Source organism: Amphiprion ocellaris, chromosome 8 (assembly GCF_022539595.1).
Source record: "Amphiprion ocellaris isolate individual 3 ecotype Okinawa chromosome 8, ASM2253959v1, whole genome shotgun sequence".
NCBI classification, from domain to species: domain Eukaryota; kingdom Metazoa; phylum Chordata; class Actinopteri; family Pomacentridae; genus Amphiprion; species Amphiprion ocellaris.
The window spans coordinates 11509058-11532173 of record NC_072773.1 but is presented as its reverse complement, the minus strand read 5'-3'; the positions used below and the strand labels follow the sequence as shown (position 1 = coordinate 11532173).

At 39.9% G+C, this 23116-nt stretch overlaps 1 protein-coding gene across 2 annotated transcripts; it reads right to left on the bottom strand.

Moving 5' to 3' along the window:
- Nucleotides 1–1867: 1867 nt before the first annotated feature.
- plekhm2 (pleckstrin homology domain containing, family M (with RUN domain) member 2) lies at nucleotides 1868–21816 on the bottom strand. 2 transcript variants are annotated; one of them, XM_023264536.3, is made up of 20 exons: nucleotides 21068–21815; nucleotides 19233–19339; nucleotides 18413–18522; nucleotides 18196–18295; nucleotides 17872–17959; nucleotides 17603–17777; nucleotides 16855–16914; nucleotides 13271–13544; nucleotides 12380–13168; nucleotides 12226–12295; nucleotides 11209–11299; nucleotides 10789–10853; nucleotides 9698–9786; nucleotides 9212–9344; nucleotides 8238–8428; nucleotides 7495–7560; nucleotides 7226–7385; nucleotides 6475–6654; nucleotides 5060–5176; nucleotides 1868–4885 (listed from the first exon to the last, which is right to left on the bottom strand). In XM_023264536.3, the coding sequence occupies exons 1-20, from the start codon at nucleotides 21125–21127 to the stop codon at nucleotides 4748–4750; spliced, it is 3063 nt and encodes a 1020-aa protein (XP_023120304.2). In that variant the 5' UTR covers nucleotides 21128–21815; the 3' UTR covers nucleotides 1868–4747. The 2 variants fall into 2 exon arrangements, with proteins under 2 accessions (XP_023120304.2, XP_023120305.2); XM_023264537.3 differs by lacking the exon at nucleotides 16855–16914 and having other exon boundaries at nucleotides 21068–21816.
- Between the last annotated feature and the right edge of the window lie 1300 nt (nucleotides 21817–23116).

Here is a 23116-nt window from a genome sequence, read left to right as displayed (position 1 = left end):
AGGGTGGTTCGAAAGAAACTGTATTTACTATTAATTACATTTGGGAACATGGCTGCCAGCATTTTCCACTGTTGTTAAAACCAGTAATTGACTGTAAAGGTGATACCACATTTCATTTTAAGGGCTACTTGCAATTCATCCACAGGACAGCAGACATCTAGAATAAGTACTTTAAATTAGGTTCCTAGACAAACTGCTTCATGACCTCTACTGATGTGTTAGGGGAACTGCAATATGGAAAACTTTCCCTGCTGCTTTCCCTTTAAAAAAAAGCACTTACGTCTACATACTTATGCCAATATATAATTTAACTGGTAAATTTCCCAGTCATCATAGTTTAACTATTTCAGTAGTACTGGTTTAAAAAAAAAAATCTGTAGTTTGGTTTCAAAGTAGTGGTGCAAAGTTGAACAACCTTAGAAGACACAAATTCAAATTAATAATTATAGAATCATATGCAGTGACAAACAACAAATCTGCTCCCAAAGAACCAATATCTGACATTTTCTACATTACAATATACACTGGATGTCCAAAAAAAAAGGTTGCCACTTGGATTTGACTAAGCACATAGGTTAGAGCCTTCCATTGAATAATTACTGCAGTGATGAATATGTTTCAGTAGGCAGCAACTTATTTAACCCTAGCTGATGCAGTGAGTAGCTTCTCATTTTTTTAAACAACCATGTTGGAAGACCTCTTGTGTGGTCATGGAAAGGATGTTAATCTGTTTCAGAAGGGTCAAATTATTGCCCTGTATCAAGCAAAGAAAACAACTAAGGAGATGTCTGAAACTACTAAAATGAGGTTTAGAACAATCCAATGCATTATTAAAACCTGAAGGATAGTGGTGAACCTTCATCTTCGAAAAATGTGGTCTGAACAAACTCTTCGATGATTGTAGGAAATCAATGGTTGTGTTTATTATTGAAAGTAAGAGTACTTCCACACGCACAATGTGAAGGGAACTCAAGGGATTGGGATTAAACAGCTGTGTAGCTCTAAGAAAATCACTGAGCAGTGAGACTAATCAGAAAAAAGGGCTTCAGTTTGTTAGGTAGCATAAAGATTGGACGCTGGAGCAATGAAAGGTCATGTGGTCTGATGAGTGCAGATTTACCCTGTTCCAAAGGGATGGGCAGATGAAGTGATGCACTCATCATGGCTAGTGCCTAGAAGCCCGTGGAGGTTAGTGTTAGGATCTGGGGTTGATCAGGTTCAGCAACATTATGTTCCCAAAGAATGAGGTCAGCTGACTACCTGAATATACTGAATGATCGCGTCTTTCTATCAATGGAGTTTTTCTTCCCTGATGGCATGGACATGTTCCAAGATGATGATGCCAGGATTCATGGGGCTCACATTCTGAATAAGTGGATCAGGGAGCATGAGACATCATTTTCACACATGGATTGTCCTCCACAGAGTCCAGACCTCAGCCCCACTGAGGATCTTTGGGATGTGCTGGAGAAGACTTTGCACAGTGGACTCTCCCATCATCAATGCAAGATCTTGGTAGAAAATGTATGCAACTCTGGACAGAAATAAATGCTGTGGCATTACAGAAGTTTATTGAAATGATGCCACAGTGAATGTGTGTCTTTCTCAGAGCTAAAGGCGGTCCAATGAAATATTAGTGTGCCACTTTTTTTTTTTTTGGACGGGCCACGTACAATCAGACCAAAATGTAATGTTCAGCTGTGTAAAAATAGAGTTTTCCTAAGCTGCTTTCTTACCTGTGAATCTCCTGTCCCTGCTCTAACCTCTCTGTTTTTCACGTCAGCATTTCATTGGGTTGACCCACAACAGTAATGCCTTTTATAACCACAAATACTGGTAATGAAAGCACAAAAAGTCACCACAGGAGTCAAAGTTTCATTTCAGTTTATTCAGTTACACTGTCCGAGTCACAATTGTATATCTCTTACCGTTATGACCAGTATAAAACCTTCTGGACATGCATGTCTTTATGTGGGAGTTTTGAGACTGTTATTCTTGATTAGTGCTTTATATACAATTCATTAAACTTGCTAAACATAATACAAATATTACATGCAGTAAACATTTATGAACAAAATCAAAAAGCGCTTCTTTGACAATGCATCATGTAAAAGATGTCATCCATCATTGGCCAGCAATGTCCATCATGCAAAACACTTCTCAAAAAGACCAACTTTGACTTTCTCTTTATATACACTTCACAGGGCACAACTCTAAGTGCAGCACTTTTTTTTTTTTTATTGATAACCCAACAAACATTTCAAGTAAGTCCAACTATTGCAGCAGTACCATCCCAGGTCAAAAAGTCCATAAGTAACCCACTGATGGGAGAGGATTTCAACTCCAATGCCAGCCCATCCTATTTTGGAACCCACTAAATTATTCATTCATTAGACCTTCTCCACTTTTCCACAGACACTTGATATCAATTTGCAGCCTTCTCGGTGTGTGCAAAAGAACTCCATCATGCTGCACTGAATAACCGAGGAACCAAAAAAAATAAAAGTGAGAAAAATACTGTATTAGACAAAACAAGAGCTATAAAAAAACAGACCCAGTGAGTCTTAAGGTTTTGGATGTGAAGTACCTTTTTCACCTGAGATTAGATTTCTTTGTTAAACAGCAGAACATGATGGAGACGGAGTGGCACTTAGCAAGGCTTAAAGCACTGATTAATGCTGACGAGACGAACATAGTGTGACTGTAAAGAACAAACATTTGCGCAAACATACATAAGTGATGTACTGTATGTATATGGCTGGGTTTTTGATACTGGTGCGTATTCATCACTAAAGCTTTGGTAAATAACACCAAAATAGTACTTAACTCATTCTTTGCTTAATATGCAGTGCTGATAGGGAGCCCACTGGCTCTGAACTATGGTTCCATACCCAGGCCTACCGACAGCACACACTTTGACTTGTCTCTTACAAGAAAGCCAGAACCAAAAACTTAGTTCCCAAACAGTCAGCCAAATTGTCCAGTGTAAGGCATCTACTAAAAGCAAAAATAGTCTTTCATTTCTTTTAAATGAATTGGCAATTTTAGCTCAACAAGGCAACATTGTCATCGCAAAGAAAAAAACAACACACCTTTCTTAGTTTTGCAATGAGAGTAGTTACACTCTGCCACTAGCACAGGCAGCAGTATTCTAATCAGGGTTAATGTTCTGGACAGACTGCAGCACATGCATTACTATCCACAAACAAGAAAAACGTAGTCATAGAAATTAAAAAGGCTTTAATATTGGATGATATTACAGCCTATTAGTTGAATTCTGAAAGATTTTATAGGGATTTTATAAGCCTCAAGCATGGTCCTATACCACCTTATGATGACTAGTGCAGAAAGGGATGTTTAAGTCTAGTGTGGGCAGATCTTACTGTCATCTTTATGATGCCACCAACCACTGGTGCAAAATAAAAATGAGAAGCCAAGACAACTTGTAGCTCAGCCAGTGAATGATTCTTCACACTGAACCTATTCCTTAATTGAAAACTCACCCATATTATAGGGGAAATACAGGCCTGCATATACAGTCAGTACCAAGACAAAGTCACCACTCAAGTGAATAATTTAGTAACTGTTTCACCCTTCTCTAAAAATAAAATTAAACAGTACGTGTTAACACACAGTCACAAATGGTACCACAAAAAAGAAAAAAAGGTTAATAGCAGAAACAATGTGCAAGTCTGCATGGAAAAATCCACTCATCTCTACAAAGTGGGGAAAAAGGCAAGTATGTTGCATTTCCTGATAGAAGTTTTATGTCAGTGACAACTTGGAACTTGATATAGCAAGATCTCAGATAGACATTACAGGCATGAGCATGTTACGTAACAGTGCAAGTGTTAAATATCCAGATATATTTCAGATCGTCATCCTCTCAAGCTAATGTACAATGTGTACGTGAGAATAATTCAGTGTAGAGGTATGTGCCCTCAGACAAACCAAAACGGAAAAATCAGACGCACACACAACCTTCAGTGATTGTGCAATAATATTGTACAGTGATGTACTTTTGCACTTCTATGACACCACAGTTAAGGTTCAGTAGAACATTTTGGAACTGTTAGTAAGCAAAGAGTGACTTCTATCTTTACAAAGTTGTGCGAGCAAAGAGCATGTGAACTTCTCTACATTAATAACAATTCCCCTTTGAATACTTTGCATATAGCTTTGTGTGTGTGTGTGTTTATATTTTCCCTGTGCGGAGGCGCTCCTGGTAACTGATTCATCTCTTCTCCTCCTCCCCATTCAGCTTCCTCAATGTACTAAATAATTTAGTTGTATCATTTTCAGTCATATTCGTCTACATTGCAATTATCAAGGGTTAAGATCAAGGAACATCTAAAGTATCTGTGCACATTCTTTCTACATTGCTGCTATTTCCAAAGAATCTCTAAAAATGGAATTATGATGATGTCCTGCTTAGATCAAATAAAATATATTGTCACTCTGCTGGAAGTTCGTTCATTTAATTTAATTTTACTTCAGTGGCAATGTCTCACTGTTGCATCATTGTGATGTGACTTTAGCAGGACGTTGCTCTGATAGAAACATTTGGGAATCAAAGGTTCATCGCAAGCCACAGTACATCCGATTGGTTTATCTCTTTCAGCTTAGAACTTTCAGGAGTAGCACAAACTGTCACATCCACAATTCCTTCTGACACTGTCCCACAACTATATCAGGCTCTGTCTCAGCAGCTACACAAAGATGAATGTATGTGTGCTGTGTGTGTCCGTCAGCACCAGGGTTCACGCTGAGCTCTGCCTCGAGCCAGACTGTCTGCTCTCTGCCAGGCACTCTTCATCAGTTCGAGGGCCTCACCACAGCGCTTCTGCACCATCAGATCAGACACGTCTCTGTGGGGAAGGTCAACCTGTGTGTAGTGAGGACATGCATGAGGGTTCACTAAAATGGACAGGCAGCCTAGTAGTTGTAGCCTAACAGTCATGCGTGCTGATATTGTAAGGCAGTAAATATAGCAACTGTCGTAATATTATAGCACTTTTCCTTAAGCCTATCATAGTAGCAGTCTGTAGTATCTTTAAACCTGGAAAATGGTTCTCCATGCACTGTCTAATGTCTGCAGTAGTCGATCTCTCTCGTCACATCCACTGAAGTACAAGACCCACGGAGGGAGGAACTGGGCCCGATCTGCCGCAAACTCCTACGAACAAAAGGTCCAAAACACAAGAGAATCACTGTCATGCTATATAGTGAGAACATGAGGGATGAATGCAATGGACACCCAAGCAAATTAATTGCTGGTATACACATAGATTGTAGTGTAATGTATGCATGTCTTGTACGTAAAAGAAGATCTGGGAAGATGCTAGACTCAAAATAGTACATTTACATAAATTCAGGAGTTGCTGTTAGAAGATCCTACTAGGATTCACGTTTATAAATAATTCATTTGAAATAACTCAGGAGATAATATGCATTAGGTTATTAATAATTCATAATCATATCTCTAAAAGTTTATAGGCATGCTTACGCTCATATATGGCATATAACCATATCTGGATAGGGCGATTTACTGCATATCTATCTAAAAACAGCCATTGGTGGTTGACTGTGTATTTCGCAGACCTTCTGCAGTTTGAGTAAGTTTGACTGATGAAGTCTTTCTCTTTCTTTTTGTCGACCACCTGTAGTGGCTCTATGGCTCTTATGTCCAGGGAAGGTAAGCCCCAAGTTTGACGAGGACTGCTAAATGCAGACTGGATTTTCCTTCAAGGCAGTGTACCATCCTTCAAATTTGGTCAAATATTTGGGTAGAAGTGCTGCTTCTTAGCTCTTTCTATTTTTTTTGTCTCTCCTCACTCTTGTTAGCACAAACTAGCATTCAAACATTTTGGGAGCAGCTATATTTTAGCTAGTGTTGACTGTCAAGTTTCACTAGTTTCAGTTGCTGACATTGGTGGCGGCTCAATTGTAACTCTGTAAACCTAATGTATAATCAGCATGTTTCTGAAGTTCTCCTCAACTAGTCCAAAACAGTGATACTGCATGCCCTAAATAATGTGATCACACCTAGCTGATCACATCTCGCAAGTATTATTCAAATCAGATAAATACTTGAGACTGATCAACCTAACACTCCTGAAACAGAACCTTAAGTATTTTGATAAAATCTGAAAAATAAGGACAAATGTTAGTACGCAACAGCTGTCAACAACTCAAATACACATTTAATCAGCCATTAATGTCTTATGTTGCATTGCTGACTGTATGCTGAGCAGAAAAATTTCTTTCAGGAGGAATTACGCTCTATCTTAATATATAGTTTATCTGTAGGTTGTAGTTACAGTATACCCACCATACAGCAATGTTGTGGTACCATCGTACATCGTATAGCACACAGACTGACAAATATCTAATCATGAATTTACAAAAAGTGTAAAACCTGTGCATATATACAGCAGGACTAACAGCAGGAGAAGTTAGCTGGAGATCACTTACAATAACACAGTACTCCTTGTCAGCCTCCAGATTGACAGTGGTGACATCACATATATCAGCGCTGCCTAGAGAACGGAAGAAGCTTGTCTGACAGTCCTGGTGGCAAGTCAGCAGTTTCTTGTCGGTCACCACCAGGCAACATGGTATACATGGGGTTGGGGCCACACCCTGAGGGACTACCTGCAGGTAAGATGTAGTTTCATTATACTTTGGCCAAAAACAGGGCACGTAAATCAAGCCATATTGACATTAGACATAAAATAACTTCTAAAACAAAATCCTGATGGTGTCTTCTTTTATATTATATCAGCAACTGTCTTAACAACTTCCTAATGAATTTTTACACCTAAGAACACAGCCTGTACAGCCAGTGCTGAGCATGCTGAGTTATTATTTGTCAAAGATCTTTTCAGCATTGTTATTTCTTGTTGACAGCTTCAATGAAAGTCAATCCATTTTGACAACTTTCCCATTTAATCTTGTATGAAATGCAACAATGTATGGGATATTATAATTAGTAATAAAAATTGGGGGCTTGTAATAATATCTGGTGTAGGTTCAATATTTTTGAAATTTAACACTTATTAATGTTTTTGGTAAACCTTATTTGCACCAATAAAACGTGGTGTGACACGCATCATTATCTCCTTGTGCTTCCATAGTGTAAAGCTGAGATATGTGCAATATTAGAAATATTATACAAATATCTGGTAAGTCCATGGTATGCACTATGCCAAGACTCTCTCCTTACCCCTTTGGAGACAGACTGGCAGAGCAGCTGCATCCAGTCAGCCATGTCCTGTTCATTGTTGGCGCTGAGTACCAGCGGAGGGCGCTCTGTCAGGATGACTTGGAAGGCATGTTGACGCTCTGTGCTGTTTGAGCGACGGCAGCCCCCACAGTGCTCTCCTCTGTTAAGAAATGAGGGGGAACAAAGATTTCTCAGCAAACATCAACTTCAGTATTTTACTGCATTTGAACAGTAGAAGTCATGTCATCGTAGCGTCAGCTGAAGCGTACCCCATGGTGACTGACAGCAGTGGTGTCACATCTGTTCTTTCTGCATACAGATACAGAATCCCCTTACTGTAGGAAAATAAAGCAAATATTTATGTTCATCCTGTCACAAAACACCTTATAAATGCATACATTTTATTACAAAAAATATGTCGTTTTAATAAGACTTCTAAAACATAACCTTTATAGAACACAAGATCTCTAACTAAGCCTTTTCAACCTGCTTTGGGATTCAGTGGGTTAATATATTATTTTAAAGAGTTTTAGATATTATGCTGAGTATTGCATTAGGTGAAGTTATTGCCAATAAACTGTCACCCTTTATCCTCCGGTATACTTTATACATTGTGTACCTCTGGACATATTGGGAGAAAATCTGCTGGACGGTTTTGCTTTAACTCAAGCTTTCAGCATGTCAAGGCAGTAGCAGACGGTGAAAGGACTTAAAAGCCAAAGGAAATATCATGTCCAATATATCTGGCATTATTCACTGACACTGCACAAGTGTGACTAGGGAAATGAGGATGGTATAGTAAGTGTAATCCACTCTGAATTGCTTTTCAAGATCACTTTATGTCACTTAAACTTGATGGATCTCAGAAATGTAGGTGACATGAATGCTAGTAAGGTAACTGGTGAAGGAAAGACACTTTGTTACTACACAGTGTTGGAAGGTTAAGGTCAGGTTGAAAGAAACATACAGATATCAGCCACAAGGAGTAGTGATGTGTGCAAACAGCCCATACCTGAGAACGAGGTAACCGCTCTTCCATAGCTCTTTACCCAGGTATGTGGTTCCTGCCTTGTACTGCAGAATCCCTTCTTTTGTGCTGGAAAGTACTCCAGAGTTTGGTGGGCCGCCTTGGGGAGACAAACTCATGTCCATAGGATCCTCCCAGTGAACCAATGAATAGAGCTGAACAGACACGTCAGACACCTAGAGAAGCAGGCAAATATCAGTTACATACTGCTGCTTTTAAAGTCAGCCAAACAGAGTGAATGTTAAAGCAGGGATATTAGACAAATAAAAAATGTTAGGACTACCAATCTCTTTCAAAGTAAAGCGTCGCATTAGGCAGTTTAAATGCCGAGGCTACAGACTGTTACTATTCACATGTTCTCTTGAAGACAAACTAAGTATTATTAAAAAGGACCACAGCAATTGTTCTCAGAGCTTATTTATTATGCATAATGAGCCATTTCAACAAAGCCTGAGTCAGAGTTTAAGATTTTTTAAATTTAATCTCTGCTCTTTTTACCTTTGAGTCAACAAATTTTCCACTCATGTACGATGTTAAAAATTTTGCTGAGGATCTTTGGTTTTCAAAATGACACTATCATTGTGTCGGTGATGTGGTTCAAAGAGGTTAAAAAAGTCTGCATTGCATCACCACACATTTTTCAATGCACACAAATACAACTACATGTAAATACATTTTCTTGTGCCATTTAGAGCCAATGATTTGGATCTAAATCCATGCTGAGTAATCGGCTGTGCAATAGTTAGTGTTACAGTTTGACAACAATGAGCTGGGATGATAAATTTATTATGCTACAGATTTTTTTTAAAAAAAAGTTATTCTTTTACTGAAGTTTTTACTACAGTGCAGTTTTCAGCCTGATCAAATGAATCTTGTAATTTTGCCCATGAAATGAATGATTAATGAATCTGTTCTTTCAATAGAGACCAAAGCTGCTACAGTACATGACATTAATTTACCTCACAGTGTGACTCCTGGGAGACAAACTTAGTGAGAGCCAGTTTTTCCATGGTGGCATCAGTCAGAATGGATGGATAGGGAGGCTCACGACAACCTTTCACCATGGCTGACTTGAGAACAGACAGGAACCAGCTACAAGTGAAGGAGTAAAACAGACTGAAAGTCAGGGGACAGAATCACTCAATTCGTGTTGTGATCTTTATGACTGTACCTTCACTTCAATGCTATGACTGGATGGAAATACTAAGTTAACCACCTATTATGAACATGATGTTGGCTGAACTCATGACTGAGCCCTCACTCCATTGCAGATCATTGGAATCCTGACATTCAAGACCATTGATACAAACATGCATACTGTGTCTTTGGACAGGGACACTGGTTCAAAGACGTAATGATAGTAGATGAAAATCAATCCTTGATGTGTCGAGTATGGAGGGAAGAGTGTTAAGAAACATGAGACAGAGATATATGGTTATACTCACAAAGTCAGTGATGCATCAGCTGTGTCCAACAGGAATTTTCTTCGTCTGTTGGTGCAAACCACCGTTATTGTCTGATGGTCAAGGCCCACCTAAAGTAAAACAACATTGTAAAACCTTTTTTAGAAACAAAACTAGCATTGTGCTGCTTTCGCCCAGCTGTCATACTTCACAGTGTGGAGTACAAAGACTATAGAATGAACCAAGATGTGACAGTTGAAGCAATGGAACACTATGTAACAAAACCTTACTACTTAATTAGCACTCTCAATCCCACCAGCAGGTTGGTATGTGTGTTCTCTTAAAAAATGTAAAACCAGGAAAAATCGTGAACACATGAACTTTTGACAGTCTTTGAACTACTCAACTGTGAAGTTCCATTCAGTCGAAAAAACGTATCCAAATCTCAGTGAAAAATTGCGATGTTTTATCCAAATCACTCTCGTCTCAAAAATTACTAAAAATAATCTATTTGCACTTGTGTTTGTAAAAGACAAAAAAAATCTGCACATCTCAGCTCAACCGTGCAGCCATTAGTGATTCAGCTGTGACCAACTTGACAAAAATTTAGGGACTGGCCTGGGCTGAACTGTGTTTACACAGAGCAAGACAGGAGGCCAGTATGAAAAGAAATCAAAACTGCAAGTGGTAAAATATCGATAGTATGTTAAGTCACCCTTTTTACACACCTGTTTTTAAAATTGTTTTTATAGACTATGTAATAAAAAAAAAAAACTTCTGATATTTCTTTTCTTAACAACATATAGCAGTAAAACTTTGTTAAATTGCACAAAAGACATTTTTTAAAGTTCTCCCTTCTTATAGCCTTGGCTGTGTTGTTTCCATAGAGGTACAGGATTGCATATTGCAGGAAAAAATGAGCCCACAGAGAGAAAAAATGTCACAGAAGTCAAAAGTGCCCAGAAACTGCTTGGGGTTTAGAGAGGTAATTCAATTTAATGACAACAGCTTTTGCAACATCAATGAATTTAAAAAGATCTCTTATGTACTTGTGAAAACAATATTAAAAATGAAGACATATTTAAAACAACAACAGCCCAAGGCAATAAATGAGAGAAAATTGACAAACTTACTGAAAGATAGTCCAGCTCATTGTAAGAAACAGCATCTTCTACTGTGTAGGGCTTCTCTGCTGCACCTGTCGAGTGATATAAAGTACATCAAAGAGACACAGTGAGCATATGTTGATGTACTTTCTGCATTCCTAGAATATTATGTCAGTCTTACGTGACTGATGTAGCATAATTACAATGTGAGAAACTCAGATCGGCACAGGTCATTCAGATACAGAAACTCTGAAGGTTGCTAAGGTAGGTGGACACCTACAGTTCACACGGTCCAACTTTCATTCCCAAATTACAAAAATCTATTTCCCTTTGCAAAAGTGCACTGTGACTCATAGTACTAATACAATTATGTTGTAACTAAAGACTTGTACTCTTCTGTCTTCTACTACCAAACAAAGCCAGTGAGATTGGGTTGTAGCCACTCACCCTTTCTAAGCAGGTAGATGTAACAGTCAGTCAGCAGCAGATAAAGGGGCTGCAGGTCCCCTTCCATATGACCTGTACTCATCCTCACCATCTAAAAACACAAAGAAAAATTTGGTCAAGTATTAGAAACCTCCATACTTATCTATCTCCCACTGTACTGTTTACTAGTTACGGGTTCAGGCTACTGGATACCACACTGTAGCATAGTGTTGTTACAAATGTAGGAAATGCCAGCAGCAGATGGGTCTCCCCATATGAGCTGGGTTCTGCTCAAGTTTCTTCCTGTTAAAACTGAGTTTTTTCTTGTCACTGTCGCCTTAGGGCTTGCTCTAGTGGTTCAGGCATATGGGTTCTGTAAAGTGACTTGAGACAATCTGAATTGTAATTGGAGCTAATCAAATATTGTGAATTGAATTGAATTGAATTGAATTGAATTGAATTGAATTGAACTGAAATAGCGGACTATATAGACAATCTGTAGACATAGTTCACCGGCAGCTAATTATTATTCAGCAATGCTATTGAATTCAGTCATACAATGACTTTAGAAGCTGATGTTAAACTGTAATAACTGCAGTATTTTACTTGCATAAATATCAGGTGTGAAAACTGTGAATAGTTGTCGAAAAAAACAAATAGTACCAACAGATACTAAACACAGTTAAAGGGCAACTGACAAACTAGATCTTGCAACACTTCAACTGAACAACTGTCTTCAAGCCACTTCTCTGATGTCAAAACAAGCATCAGTTCAACAAAACCACAACCCCCATCCTTTGCTGCTGAAAGATGCATAAATGAGGATTAATTTTTGTAGGTAATTAATTCATTTTTCCCTAAAACAGGCCAATCAAAAGGCCATAATGCCACTGTACTGCCTTATTTCTCTAAATTCTCATAATTTTCACATTAAATAAACAAAAAAAGGAATGCTTAGCACAAACATTAAGACTTTGTCCACAGAATGTAACTTGTTTCAAATTAAATAATAAATATATTGACTTTGTCTTTCTTCACCTTAAAGAGCTGCTCCTCATTCTCTCTGAATACATGAATCATAAGAAGAAGCAAGTGGTTGTTGTCCACCCTGAAAAATGAATGGTGAAGAACATTACACATGTATTCAATGGCATTACAACAACAAACCGCCTATTTTGTTTAAACTCCTTACTTAAACTCTGCAGGATGAGAACTTTCAGAGGGACTGAGCTTTTCATCTTGTAGTTGTTCTGCTTCCTCAGCCATAAATGGAATTTTGTGCGTTTCCTCCTTATTCATCAGCTCGGGCTCCTGTCCTTCTGGTGTTTTTGCCTCTCCTTCATCTTCAAGGCCACCTGAAAGAGTCTGTGACTGGCTATACTCTGTAGAGTCATAGTGGCAACCACCCGTGGGAGCAGAGTCTGGACTGTTGGGGGTAAAGCAGCATAAGTCTGCAGGCACAGGAGCGGCCTGCAGGCAGTTGGAGATTTTGGCCAAAGGGGAGCCAGGCATCTCTCCTGGGGTCGGGTCAGGTGGTTTGCCCTCTGAATCCTCTCGAAAGGGCTGCTGTGCGGGAGGCTCGGGGCTTTGATCGCGGCGTTCATTGCATTTCTCTTCCTCCTCTGGGTGCTTCCAGGTCACCTCTCCGTCCAGAGCCCCGTTGAGCTGGTCCATGACGTCACGGAGAGGTTGGCCCACACTGTCCATAGAGGTGTCCGTCATCTCTGGGAGCCGTAGAAGGCCTTCAACTCCATCCTCACATCCCTCCTTCGCAACCTCTGACCCAACCCTGCTTCGCCTCAACTCTCCCTCACTATCCGCCGGCATCACGGTGCAATTTATTGAATCAATGTCCTCTGAGGCGAGAATGCTATAGTCTGTTTCCATGTGCTCAGGGGAGACGGAGTTATGGATGCTGCTGCAGGAATCTGTGGAGCCCTTCCCACGTCGCTTCTTAGCTGGTTTCCTTCGTCTGGCCATCCTGGAGGGACAGAAAGTTAGCTGTGGTTCTAAATAATATGTGATAACTATCAAGACAGAATGTGATCCTTCATGGCACAAAGTCAAGGCGTAGCTACTGTACCTAATGACCTCAAGCTCACTGTTGACCTCTGTGGCATCTCCAGCGGTGGAGGTGTTGAAGCGGTTGGCCACATGAACTGGTGTGACATCAGCAGAGGTGTTTGTGTCAGAGTCCTCGTTGAAGGGGTTGTGTCTGGATGTGGGGCTGTGTGGAGAAAGTCGAACTGCTACCTTCCCTTTTACAGTGCCAGAGAGGACCACTGTGTCGCTGATGACTGTCTGAGGATCAGAACCACTGGACCGTGGGCAGCTGGCCTGGTCAGTCAGTTCACCCTCTACCATAAAAAGCCATACAAAGACACTAAGATAATACAAAAACACCCACATTTACTGCAAAATATTTTAAGAAATACACTGAATTTTTTTGCACTGTCTTGCTGGTGAGCTGAGTGACAAACATAGACATCTCACTTTTTGATTTAAGAAAGAATTGAAGGAAAATGTATTTCTTTTCATCTAATTTATGGATGTCTATTTTTGTGAACATTAGAAAGCTGACCAACAGAACAACTCTGCAGAAACTTCTGTGTATTTCTCCATCAGCACAGCACAATAAATGTCAGTAACTGTAGTTTCTTTGTAGTTCTTTGTCAGGAGCAAAGAGGCACAAAACGCAATAAGTAACGCATGAAATAGGTACACAAGCAGCAGCTTTCTTTACAGAGGCACAGGCCGAGGTCAAGCATTACTGAAGCTTGAAGAGATCAATCGTACCAAAGTATGTGAATAACATAACTTACATGAATCAGTACTTTTGTATTTACTACAGGGCTGTTGCCACAAGCTACACTCTTTGGCAGTTATGTCTCAATTAAAACAACTAGATAAAAACAAGCTAAGTCAAAAACAAACCAGTCCAGTAAAAGCCAGAACGACTATCAGAGTAGTGCTAGTGAAGATGGCTGCGGGCTATTCAGCATGATGCCATCTGTGCGTCATCTTCCACTTTGAATTTAGATCATGAAATGAATTGTGATCCAGAAGAAAACAGACACGTGCATATTGCATGTATATACAACACCGTATTGCAAAGGTCATGAAATAAAGTCAAAAGCAAATCTGCACTCTGTGAGTTTTTGCGAATGTTCTGGATTGTTGCCTCACACTGCAGTTTAGCTCAACCTAGGCCAGTGCCACACATTACACAGGAAGAGAAGACATTACAAAAAAACACCACAAAGACAGATACACGGTGTACTGGAGACAGACTTGACGAGGTGAGTACCAGTTACTTCAGGCATCTATCTTGCTGTGGTAAATTATACAGCAGAGTGAGCATTTGCATCATTCTCCAAATGAGCAACACATGCAGAACATGGCAGTTAACAGACATCCCATCCAACACCAAATTCCCAGATGAACCAAACTTACCAGTCAACTTAATGTGTATAATGGCATAGTTTGCAAAATAGACTAGTTTTCTAATTGAATTCATAAAATTATAAGTAACAGAAACCTTACTAAAATGTATGCACAGTGTCACATTTTACTGAAAAGTGAAATGCAAACGTGTGGCATACAAAGTGTTTTAGTTACATTCACCCTCCTGTTTAATTGGACGTTTAGGAGAGAGTACCTTTTATGATGTTCAACTTTATATAAGAATAGATTAAAACACTGGCTTCCTATTTATTGATCCTCAAATCCATTTACACAGAAATCTGTATCATACACAATATACCTTAATCTACAATGCCTATAAAAAGTGTTCACCCCTCTTAGATGTTTCACCCTTTTGTTGCTTTAAATTTATAAAATCATGGTCAATATAATTTGGCGATTTTGACAAGAAATTGCAAAAAAAACCATAGACAACTCTTTAATATCAAAGTAAAAACTGATTTTTACAAAACCATGTCAATTAATTATAAATATATAAGGAAAAGTAAATGATTGCATGAATATTCACCCCCTTTAACGTGACTGACCTAATTCAATAGAGGTCCAGCAAGCTGATCCAAGCAGTGTCACAATTAGTAAAATGGAGATCACCTGAGTGTAGTTGATGTGTGTCAGTGATTGTAGTATAAAAACATCTGTATCTGGAAGGTCCAGTCTCTGGTTCATCAGTATTCCTGTAACAATTGCAGCATGAAGACAAAAGAACACTCCAAGCAACTCAGAGAAAAGATCATTGAAAAGTATAAGTCAGGAGATGGCTACAAAAAGATTTCTAACTCAATGGACAAAAGCAATCTTAAGTTCAAAGGAGAGCACAAGAGGTATTCGTAAATGCAAACTGAATTACTGGGCCACAAGTGGACTAGTAAGGGAGGCCATCAAGACACCTACAACCACTCTGAAGGAGCTAAAAGCTTCAGTGGCTCAGATGGGAGAGACTGTACATACAACAACTGTTGTCCAGGTTCTTCACCAGTCAAAGCTGTATGGAAGAGTGGAAAAGAAAAAGCCACAGTTGAAAAAAGCTCAGATAAAATCTCACCTGGAATTCACGCAATAACAGGTGGGAGAGTCCAAGGTCAACTGGAAGAAGGTTCTTTGGTCTGATGAGATAAAAACTGAGCCTTTTGGCCATCAGAATAGATGCTATGTTTGGCAAACACCGTGCATCACAACAAACACACCATCTCCACCTGAAGCATGGTGGTGGCAGCATCATAATGTGGGGATGCTTCTCACCAGCAGACCCTGGAAGGCTTGTAAAGGTGAAGGGGAACATGAATGCTGAAAAATATCACAAACTCCTGGAGAACAATCTGACTCAGTCTGCAAGAGAACTAGCACTCGGGAGAAGATTTATTTTCCAGCAAGACAACAACACCAAGCATCCATCAAAAGCTCCACAGAAATGGCTCAAAGACAGCAAGGTGAATGTTCTGGAGAGACCAAGTCAAAGTACAGATCTCAATCCAATCAAGAATTTGTGGCTGGAGTTGAAAAGAGCTGTTCACTCCCAGATAAAGCTTGAGCTGTTTCACAAAGAAGAATGGAGAAGAATTGCAGTGTCCAGATGTTCAGGCTGATTGAAACATATCCACACAGACTCAGTGCTGTGATTGCAGCCAAAGGTGCATCTACTAAATACTGACCTGAAGGGGGTGAATATTCATGCAGTCATTGACTTTACCTTATATATTAATATATTTACATAATATTTCTAATTAATTTACATGATTTTGTAAAAATCAGTTTTCACTTTGATATTAAAGAGTTTTTTTTTGTTCTCTGTCAAAAATGCCAAATTATATTGACCATGATTTCATGTATAAAAGCAACAAAAGGGTGACACATCCAAGGGAGGCGAAAACTTTTTTAAAGCACTTTATATTACTGTCTAAGTGATGCACATATAATTTATTTGCTAAAAATCAAAGTCCGCCATGAGCTGGAAAACCGACTGGTCTTCCACCTCAATCTATTCCTAAAAATTAAGTTACATCTATTAATATTCAGCATGTTTCTATGTCTTGGTGGTTTTATGTATTTTACACAGGCTTGATGTTTTAATGGCTACAGTATCCAACATGCATTAAGCACAGACTGTGGGATGGCCATGCCAGAAAAGAGGGAGAAAAGGAAGAAGGGATGGAAGGGCATAAAGGGGAGGGTTGACCATTGTCCCACCTTCCCAGTCTGCACTTGGCAATGACTGCAACACGGGGAAGATGTCACCAAAATCATAATCTAAAAAAAGGAGGGATAACATTCAACATTAGAGAGAGATGGAGTGGAGACAGAAGACAGGAGATTGAGTCAATGGCACAAAAACAGTAAAACAACATGATATATGGAATACAAAATAACTGAATCAATAGGGGAAAAGTGGGAACTAAAATTGAAGAACTGGCTCAGTACTTTGTGGGTAGTGATGGAGAAAGATGTGACTGAGTGCTGCAATCACTCCAAAGACATTTTGTAACCATGGGCCTCTGCACACCAAGTGATTCATTTGATAAAATGCACTTTAGCACGTGAGTCACAAATAGTTTGTAAGAATCGATCCAACTCCGACTTCAACATGTCATTAGCTTCAGCATTACTGTGTGAATTTGTGCCAAAGTAGGAGTGTGTACTATTACTCCAGTGTGTATTCATCACATTATAATCCTACAAGCAAAGGTTGCCATTTCCTGGATATTCAATCAGCAGCAAACTACAACATAATTCAGGACTAGAGGACTTTAAAGATACAACAGTTCATAAAGCCAAAGGTAAAATACTGACTGGTTTAAAAACCAGCTATGGTTCAGATGGTTGTCAAACCAGCTATTCTGCATCTTTTTTCTAAAATGACATCTGATAAGAGAAACAATGCAATAAATAGAGAATGAGCTGTGGATTACATTGTTAGAGAATAATCAGTGGACCATACCTTCACTGGAGGGAGCTATGGCACTGTCATCCCACTCCAGGTTGGTGGAGGTGAGGGAGGTGAAGGAGTGCAGGGACAGGCTGTCTGAACTGGGCAGCCTTTCCTCAAAGTCGAGCAGGTTATGGGGTTTGTAGTATTCTGGCATGTAGGGGGCCACGTCTAGATAGGGCACATCCTAAACCAGCAAGATCCAATAAAGATGTTACAGGCATGCAGCTAACATAAAGGCCTTCAATTACTATTGATATTGTAGAAAGGTTTATGCTGACCAGCTCCAGATCGAAGCGAATGAACTCCAGGCCGGACACCAATGTGAGAAATAGTGTGAGGTGGTCGTGACTGCAGACCAGTGCGTTCCTACCAGTGAAGGAAATCAATTGACTTGGGGTGAGTGACAGTTCCAGAGAATAAAAAAATATGTGAACAGTGTTTAAGAAATACTGATAGAAAAAGTGGTACTATAGCAGTTCATTCCCAAGCATAAATACAACCAACAGTTTTTCTGTAAATTCACTGCAACTTACATTTGAATGTCTCGGGTTGGATATTTCCTTTCCTTTAGGCAACCAAGATCAGATTAATGGATGACTTACTTGAAATAATACTTTTGGAGCAATCCTTGGTTCTCTTGGAAAAGGCGCAGATAGCTCTCTAAAGAGCTCTCACTTAATGCCAGGTATAACCATGCGCGGCCTACAAAAAAGGAAAACAGTTCTTTCTTGCATGCAACCCACTGAATGTTGAATGATACTTTGCTCTGTGAGTAGTCTACGTGTGAATATGTTGAACTGTGCATCAAAGATTTCTCACTTCGACCAAGGTTGGTTGCTATGTGCTGAAGGTCATCTATCTGACGGACAGCCTCTCTCCTGGTGAAGTGAAGGACCAGGACCCAGTAGCCTGAGGAGATGTCCTGCAGCCTGCAACAACAACAAACATAAGATCACGGGAAAGGGGTGTTTCACGGTGAAAGGAACAAGAATTAAATTTACACCAGAACATAATGCTAATATGGGCTGCACAGTGGCTCGGTGGTTAGCACCATTGCCTCGCAGCTAGAAGATACTCGGTTTACGTCCCAGCCTGAGCCTCTTTCTGCGTGGACTTTGCATGTGCATGCGTGGGTTTTACTCTGGTTTCCTCCAACAAAAACATGCTGAGGTTAACTGGTGATTCCAAATTGTCCGTAGGAGTGAATGTGAGTGTGATTGTTTGTGTCTATATGTAGCCCTGTGATAGACTGGCGACCTGTCCAGGGTGTCCCCTGTCTTTACCCTAAGTCAGCTGGGATAGACTCCAGCCCCCATACAATCCTAATGAGGATAAAGCGGTGTATAGATAATGGATGGATGGATAACACTTCTATTCCCAGCTACCCCAGATATTTTCTGCATGCTTCTCCTGCTCTCTTACCCCACATTACCTAGATCTATTATTTGCCAATTGAGAGCCCAAGAAGCTGTGCGTTGTGACAGATAGCATAGAGGAACATGAACTTTCTGCATTTGCCAAAAATAATCGAATTTCTACAAAAATATTTGTATGATAGATTTAATCAAATTGGATTACAATTTGCAGTACGCCCTTTTCCTCTTTTTAGTGTGAAACTTTCTTCCAGTAGATCTCTTACCCATACAGCAGAGCATGGTCAAGGTGTTCACAGAGACGTTGTAGGACCCGGTCATGATTTCGGATAGCTGGGGTTTCATCCTCGCAGGCTGCAAAGTAACTCTGTAACTGCAGAGAGACATGATATCTTAGATGTTTTTTTTTTTTGTTGTCATATTACTTTCAGATAACATAAGTGAAAGCGCTATCAATAGTCATGTATCTGAGCCAAACAACTAAGTTCTTGCCTGTAATAACTATGAGATTATTGAATGTGCAGAATGGGTCATTTGTAGTCATTCCATTACTTAATCTCTGTACAAAAGCACACTTGATTTCAAACAGATGAATGACTTTGGAGGTGAAAATGCCAACTTTGGCCATTAACAGTGTTTAACCATGTCAGGTGAACAAGGTCTCAAACCATGCTGCAGGGCAATGATCCTACAGTACAACATGCCGTCCAAACAACTAAGGAATGTTCTTGAAGACTGATGAAGTGCAATGACTTGCCCTTAATCCAACAAAGTATGTGTTTCACAAATTAAGGCCAAACTCAAGGCAAAAAAAAAAAAAAAAAAAAAACATGGATCAAGTGGTGAGTGAAGCTGGCTGCAGCAGCCTGACAAAGCTTCACTAGCTGATGCTGTGGTCCCCTCAAATGGGGACAGTATGTACTAAATAGGCTGCAATTCTTAGATTGTTCATTTGATGTAGACATATTCTAATTAATGGTCAACGTTTCCATTTCAGTTCTTATAGTCACTGTTTCATTTCATATCCAATGTGCTCGCAAACTGTATCAAAAAAAAAATAAATCCACATTTCTACTGACAAATACACACACAATGTTAACTGCAGGCAGCTCTACTAAGAGGTACCAAATGATGCTAAGTGTCTTGCTGCAGCGGCATGCAGTGAATGTAATGCAAATATATAGCACTGAAACCCTGAGGAAAGAACAACCTAAGTGTTGATTGGGGAAGCTTTAAGAATTGTAACCCAGAGGAAGATAAAGTCTATCCTCTGACTATCTCCACATGACTTTAATGTTAGTCTGAGGTACACACTAGACTCCACGGAAACTTGAGGCACTCCACTTCCTAACTGTCTTCATGGACTGTGTGCTGTCATTACAATAAAAGAGATAAACAGGGTGATTGGTCAACAACCTTTGGACACACATGGATTAAGGAGGTGAGGCGTGGTGAAGGAGTCCCTGCTTTCTAATGCAATTATCTGACTGTGGGTCTGGTGCACTGGACAGTGAAATAACTGAGACAGATGAGAAGGCCATTGCAAAACAAAAAGTCATATGTATGGTTTTAAAAAGTGAATACACAAACATGCAAGGGGAGGAGGAAAAAGATGGATTTTTGTCTTTCAGGTTGTGAGAAGTTTCACATAATGAGGCATTAATGGTCAAAAACTCTAAAGCATTTCATATGTTAAATGGAAAATAGGAGCTAAGATATACAGGCTCAACCTTATGATGCATAAGTCTGTGTTGCATAGTTGCAGATGTGTTTAACACATGCCGCAGCGAGCAAACAGGGGCTTGGTGCCACTATTGTTCACCATGGACAAAAAACACAAACTACAACCAAACAACGGAAAGCTGGCGCCGTAAAGGGTGGATTGAGACATCGCAGGGTAGTTATTACGTTATTTTCTCATATCAATAAGGGCAAGGCCCTTCCTTGACAGAGAGTTGGTAATGTCCTCCCGACTTGAAAGTTTCCCTCTTTAGCAGACAAAAGATGACCTGACGCCAGCTACAATGACTCAAGCATGTGAAAAATCCAAACGCTAAACAATGTGACAGTAAAGTGTGTTGACCAACTCGGTAGCGCTTACCTTTTTGACAGAAAGGGAGATGTTTTCCAAAATGCGATCCTTCACTTTCAGTTGATCCATCCCTGGTCTGTTGGCAGCTCACAGCAGGCTGTCAGCTGACTCCCAAAGCAGCGCTCTTGTTTTGCTAAAGCTAACACCGCCTGCAGCCGCTAGCAAACATTATCTTGCCCTCCAAAACAAATGAGCTCCAAACTAAAGATACAGTCTTTGACATGTGTTGTACACACAATGTTTGGCAGTGCCTCTAGTTCACCACCTTCATGTTAATGCTCAGCAAGCAGCGTGATACTTAAACCTCCGTTACTGGACACAGTTAGCCAAGTATGATTGCATAGCGTCGCGTTAGCTTTAGCCACTTGACTTCTGTTAAACCCGACTCAGGAAAGCTACGAAGTTTTACAGTTCAACCACAGATAACTCTGGTTCAAGACACTCTCCGTTTCATTACTCTGACTGCCCATTGATAACTACTTTAAATTACACGTTTGCGTATTGGCCAGGTAAACTGATAATGTAACGCATGCTAAGGTAGTTTTGTGCTACTAAGCCGGAATCTCAGCAGACTGGAAGCCCTACCATAAGGAGGTTACGTCACCACGAGCGACTCATGACCAAATGACGTTCAAAAAATTTCACAATTTTAAGATTGTGTGCCTAATGTTGTAGAGAACTACGACGAAAGTGACTCACATGTATGTCGCCCCATGAAAGGAAGATCAAGAATCACCTCTACTACTGAGGATAAGTTCATCCGAGTCACCAGCCTCAGAAATCGGAAGTTAACAGCACCTCAGATTAGAGCCCAGATAAATGCCACACATAGTTCTAGTAGCAGACACATCTCTACATCAACTGTTCAGAGGAGACTGACCAATCAGGCCTTTGTGGTCAAAAGCCTGCTAAGAAACCACTACTAAGGGAAAGCAACAACCAGAAGAGATTTGTTTGGGCCAAGAAACACAAGGAATGGACATTAGACCAGTGGAAATCTGTGCTTTGGTCTAATGAGTTCAAATTTCAGATCTTTGGTTCCACCTGCCATGTCTTTGTGAAACCAGAAAAGGTGAACGGATGGTCTCTACATGCATGGTTCCCACCGTGAAGCATGGAGGAGGAGGTGTGATGGTGTGGGGGTGCTTTGCTGGTGACACTGTTGGGGAGTTATTCAAAACTGAAAGCACACTGAACCAGCATGACTACCACAGCATCCTGCAGTGACATGCCATCCCATCTGGTTTGCGTTTAGTTAGAGCTAAAGGGCTATTTGACCAAGGAGAATGAAGGAGTGCTGCGTCAGATGACCTGGCCTCCACAGTCACCTGACCTAAACCCAATCCAGATGGTTTGGGATGAGATGGACCTCAGAGTGAAGGCAAAAGGGCCAACAATTGCTCAGCATCTCTGGAAACTTCAAGACTGTTGGAAAACCATTTCAGGTGACTACCTCATGAAGCTCATGGAGAGAATGACGAGTGAAAAGTAATAATCAAAGGGTGGCTATTTTGAAGAATCTAAAATATACATGTTCTGACTTATTTGACTTTTTTTGTTTACTACATAATTCCATGTGTATATTCATAGTTTTGATTCCTTCAGTGAGAATCTACAATGTAAGTAGTAATGAAAATAAAGAAAACCATCAAATGAGAAGGCATGTCCAAACTTTTGACTGGTAGTGTATATAAACCTGCTTTTTGAATTGGTTCAAAGTGTCTTCTCATTCAGACAGTATGCACTTTGGTGAATCTTGTGTCTGGAGTTGACACTTTTTTATAAGTCTTGGTGTTTTTAATCAACACCGCCAGGGTTTGGTTTATCAAAAGTTGGGAACAGTCTCTTTCTTTTTGTCTTTAATTTAGTTTTAGCTCTAGATGTAAATTTGGTTTGATATGAAAGGAAAAAAATCTCATTTTTTAAGACAGAATGGCAATACAACCAACACCATCATGAATCACACATCGCATTAGCTGCTGGAAATAATTTCAGCACATTATGGAGATGATGGCACAAACATGCCAAGTCACAGAATAGACATGGATTTCTACGGAG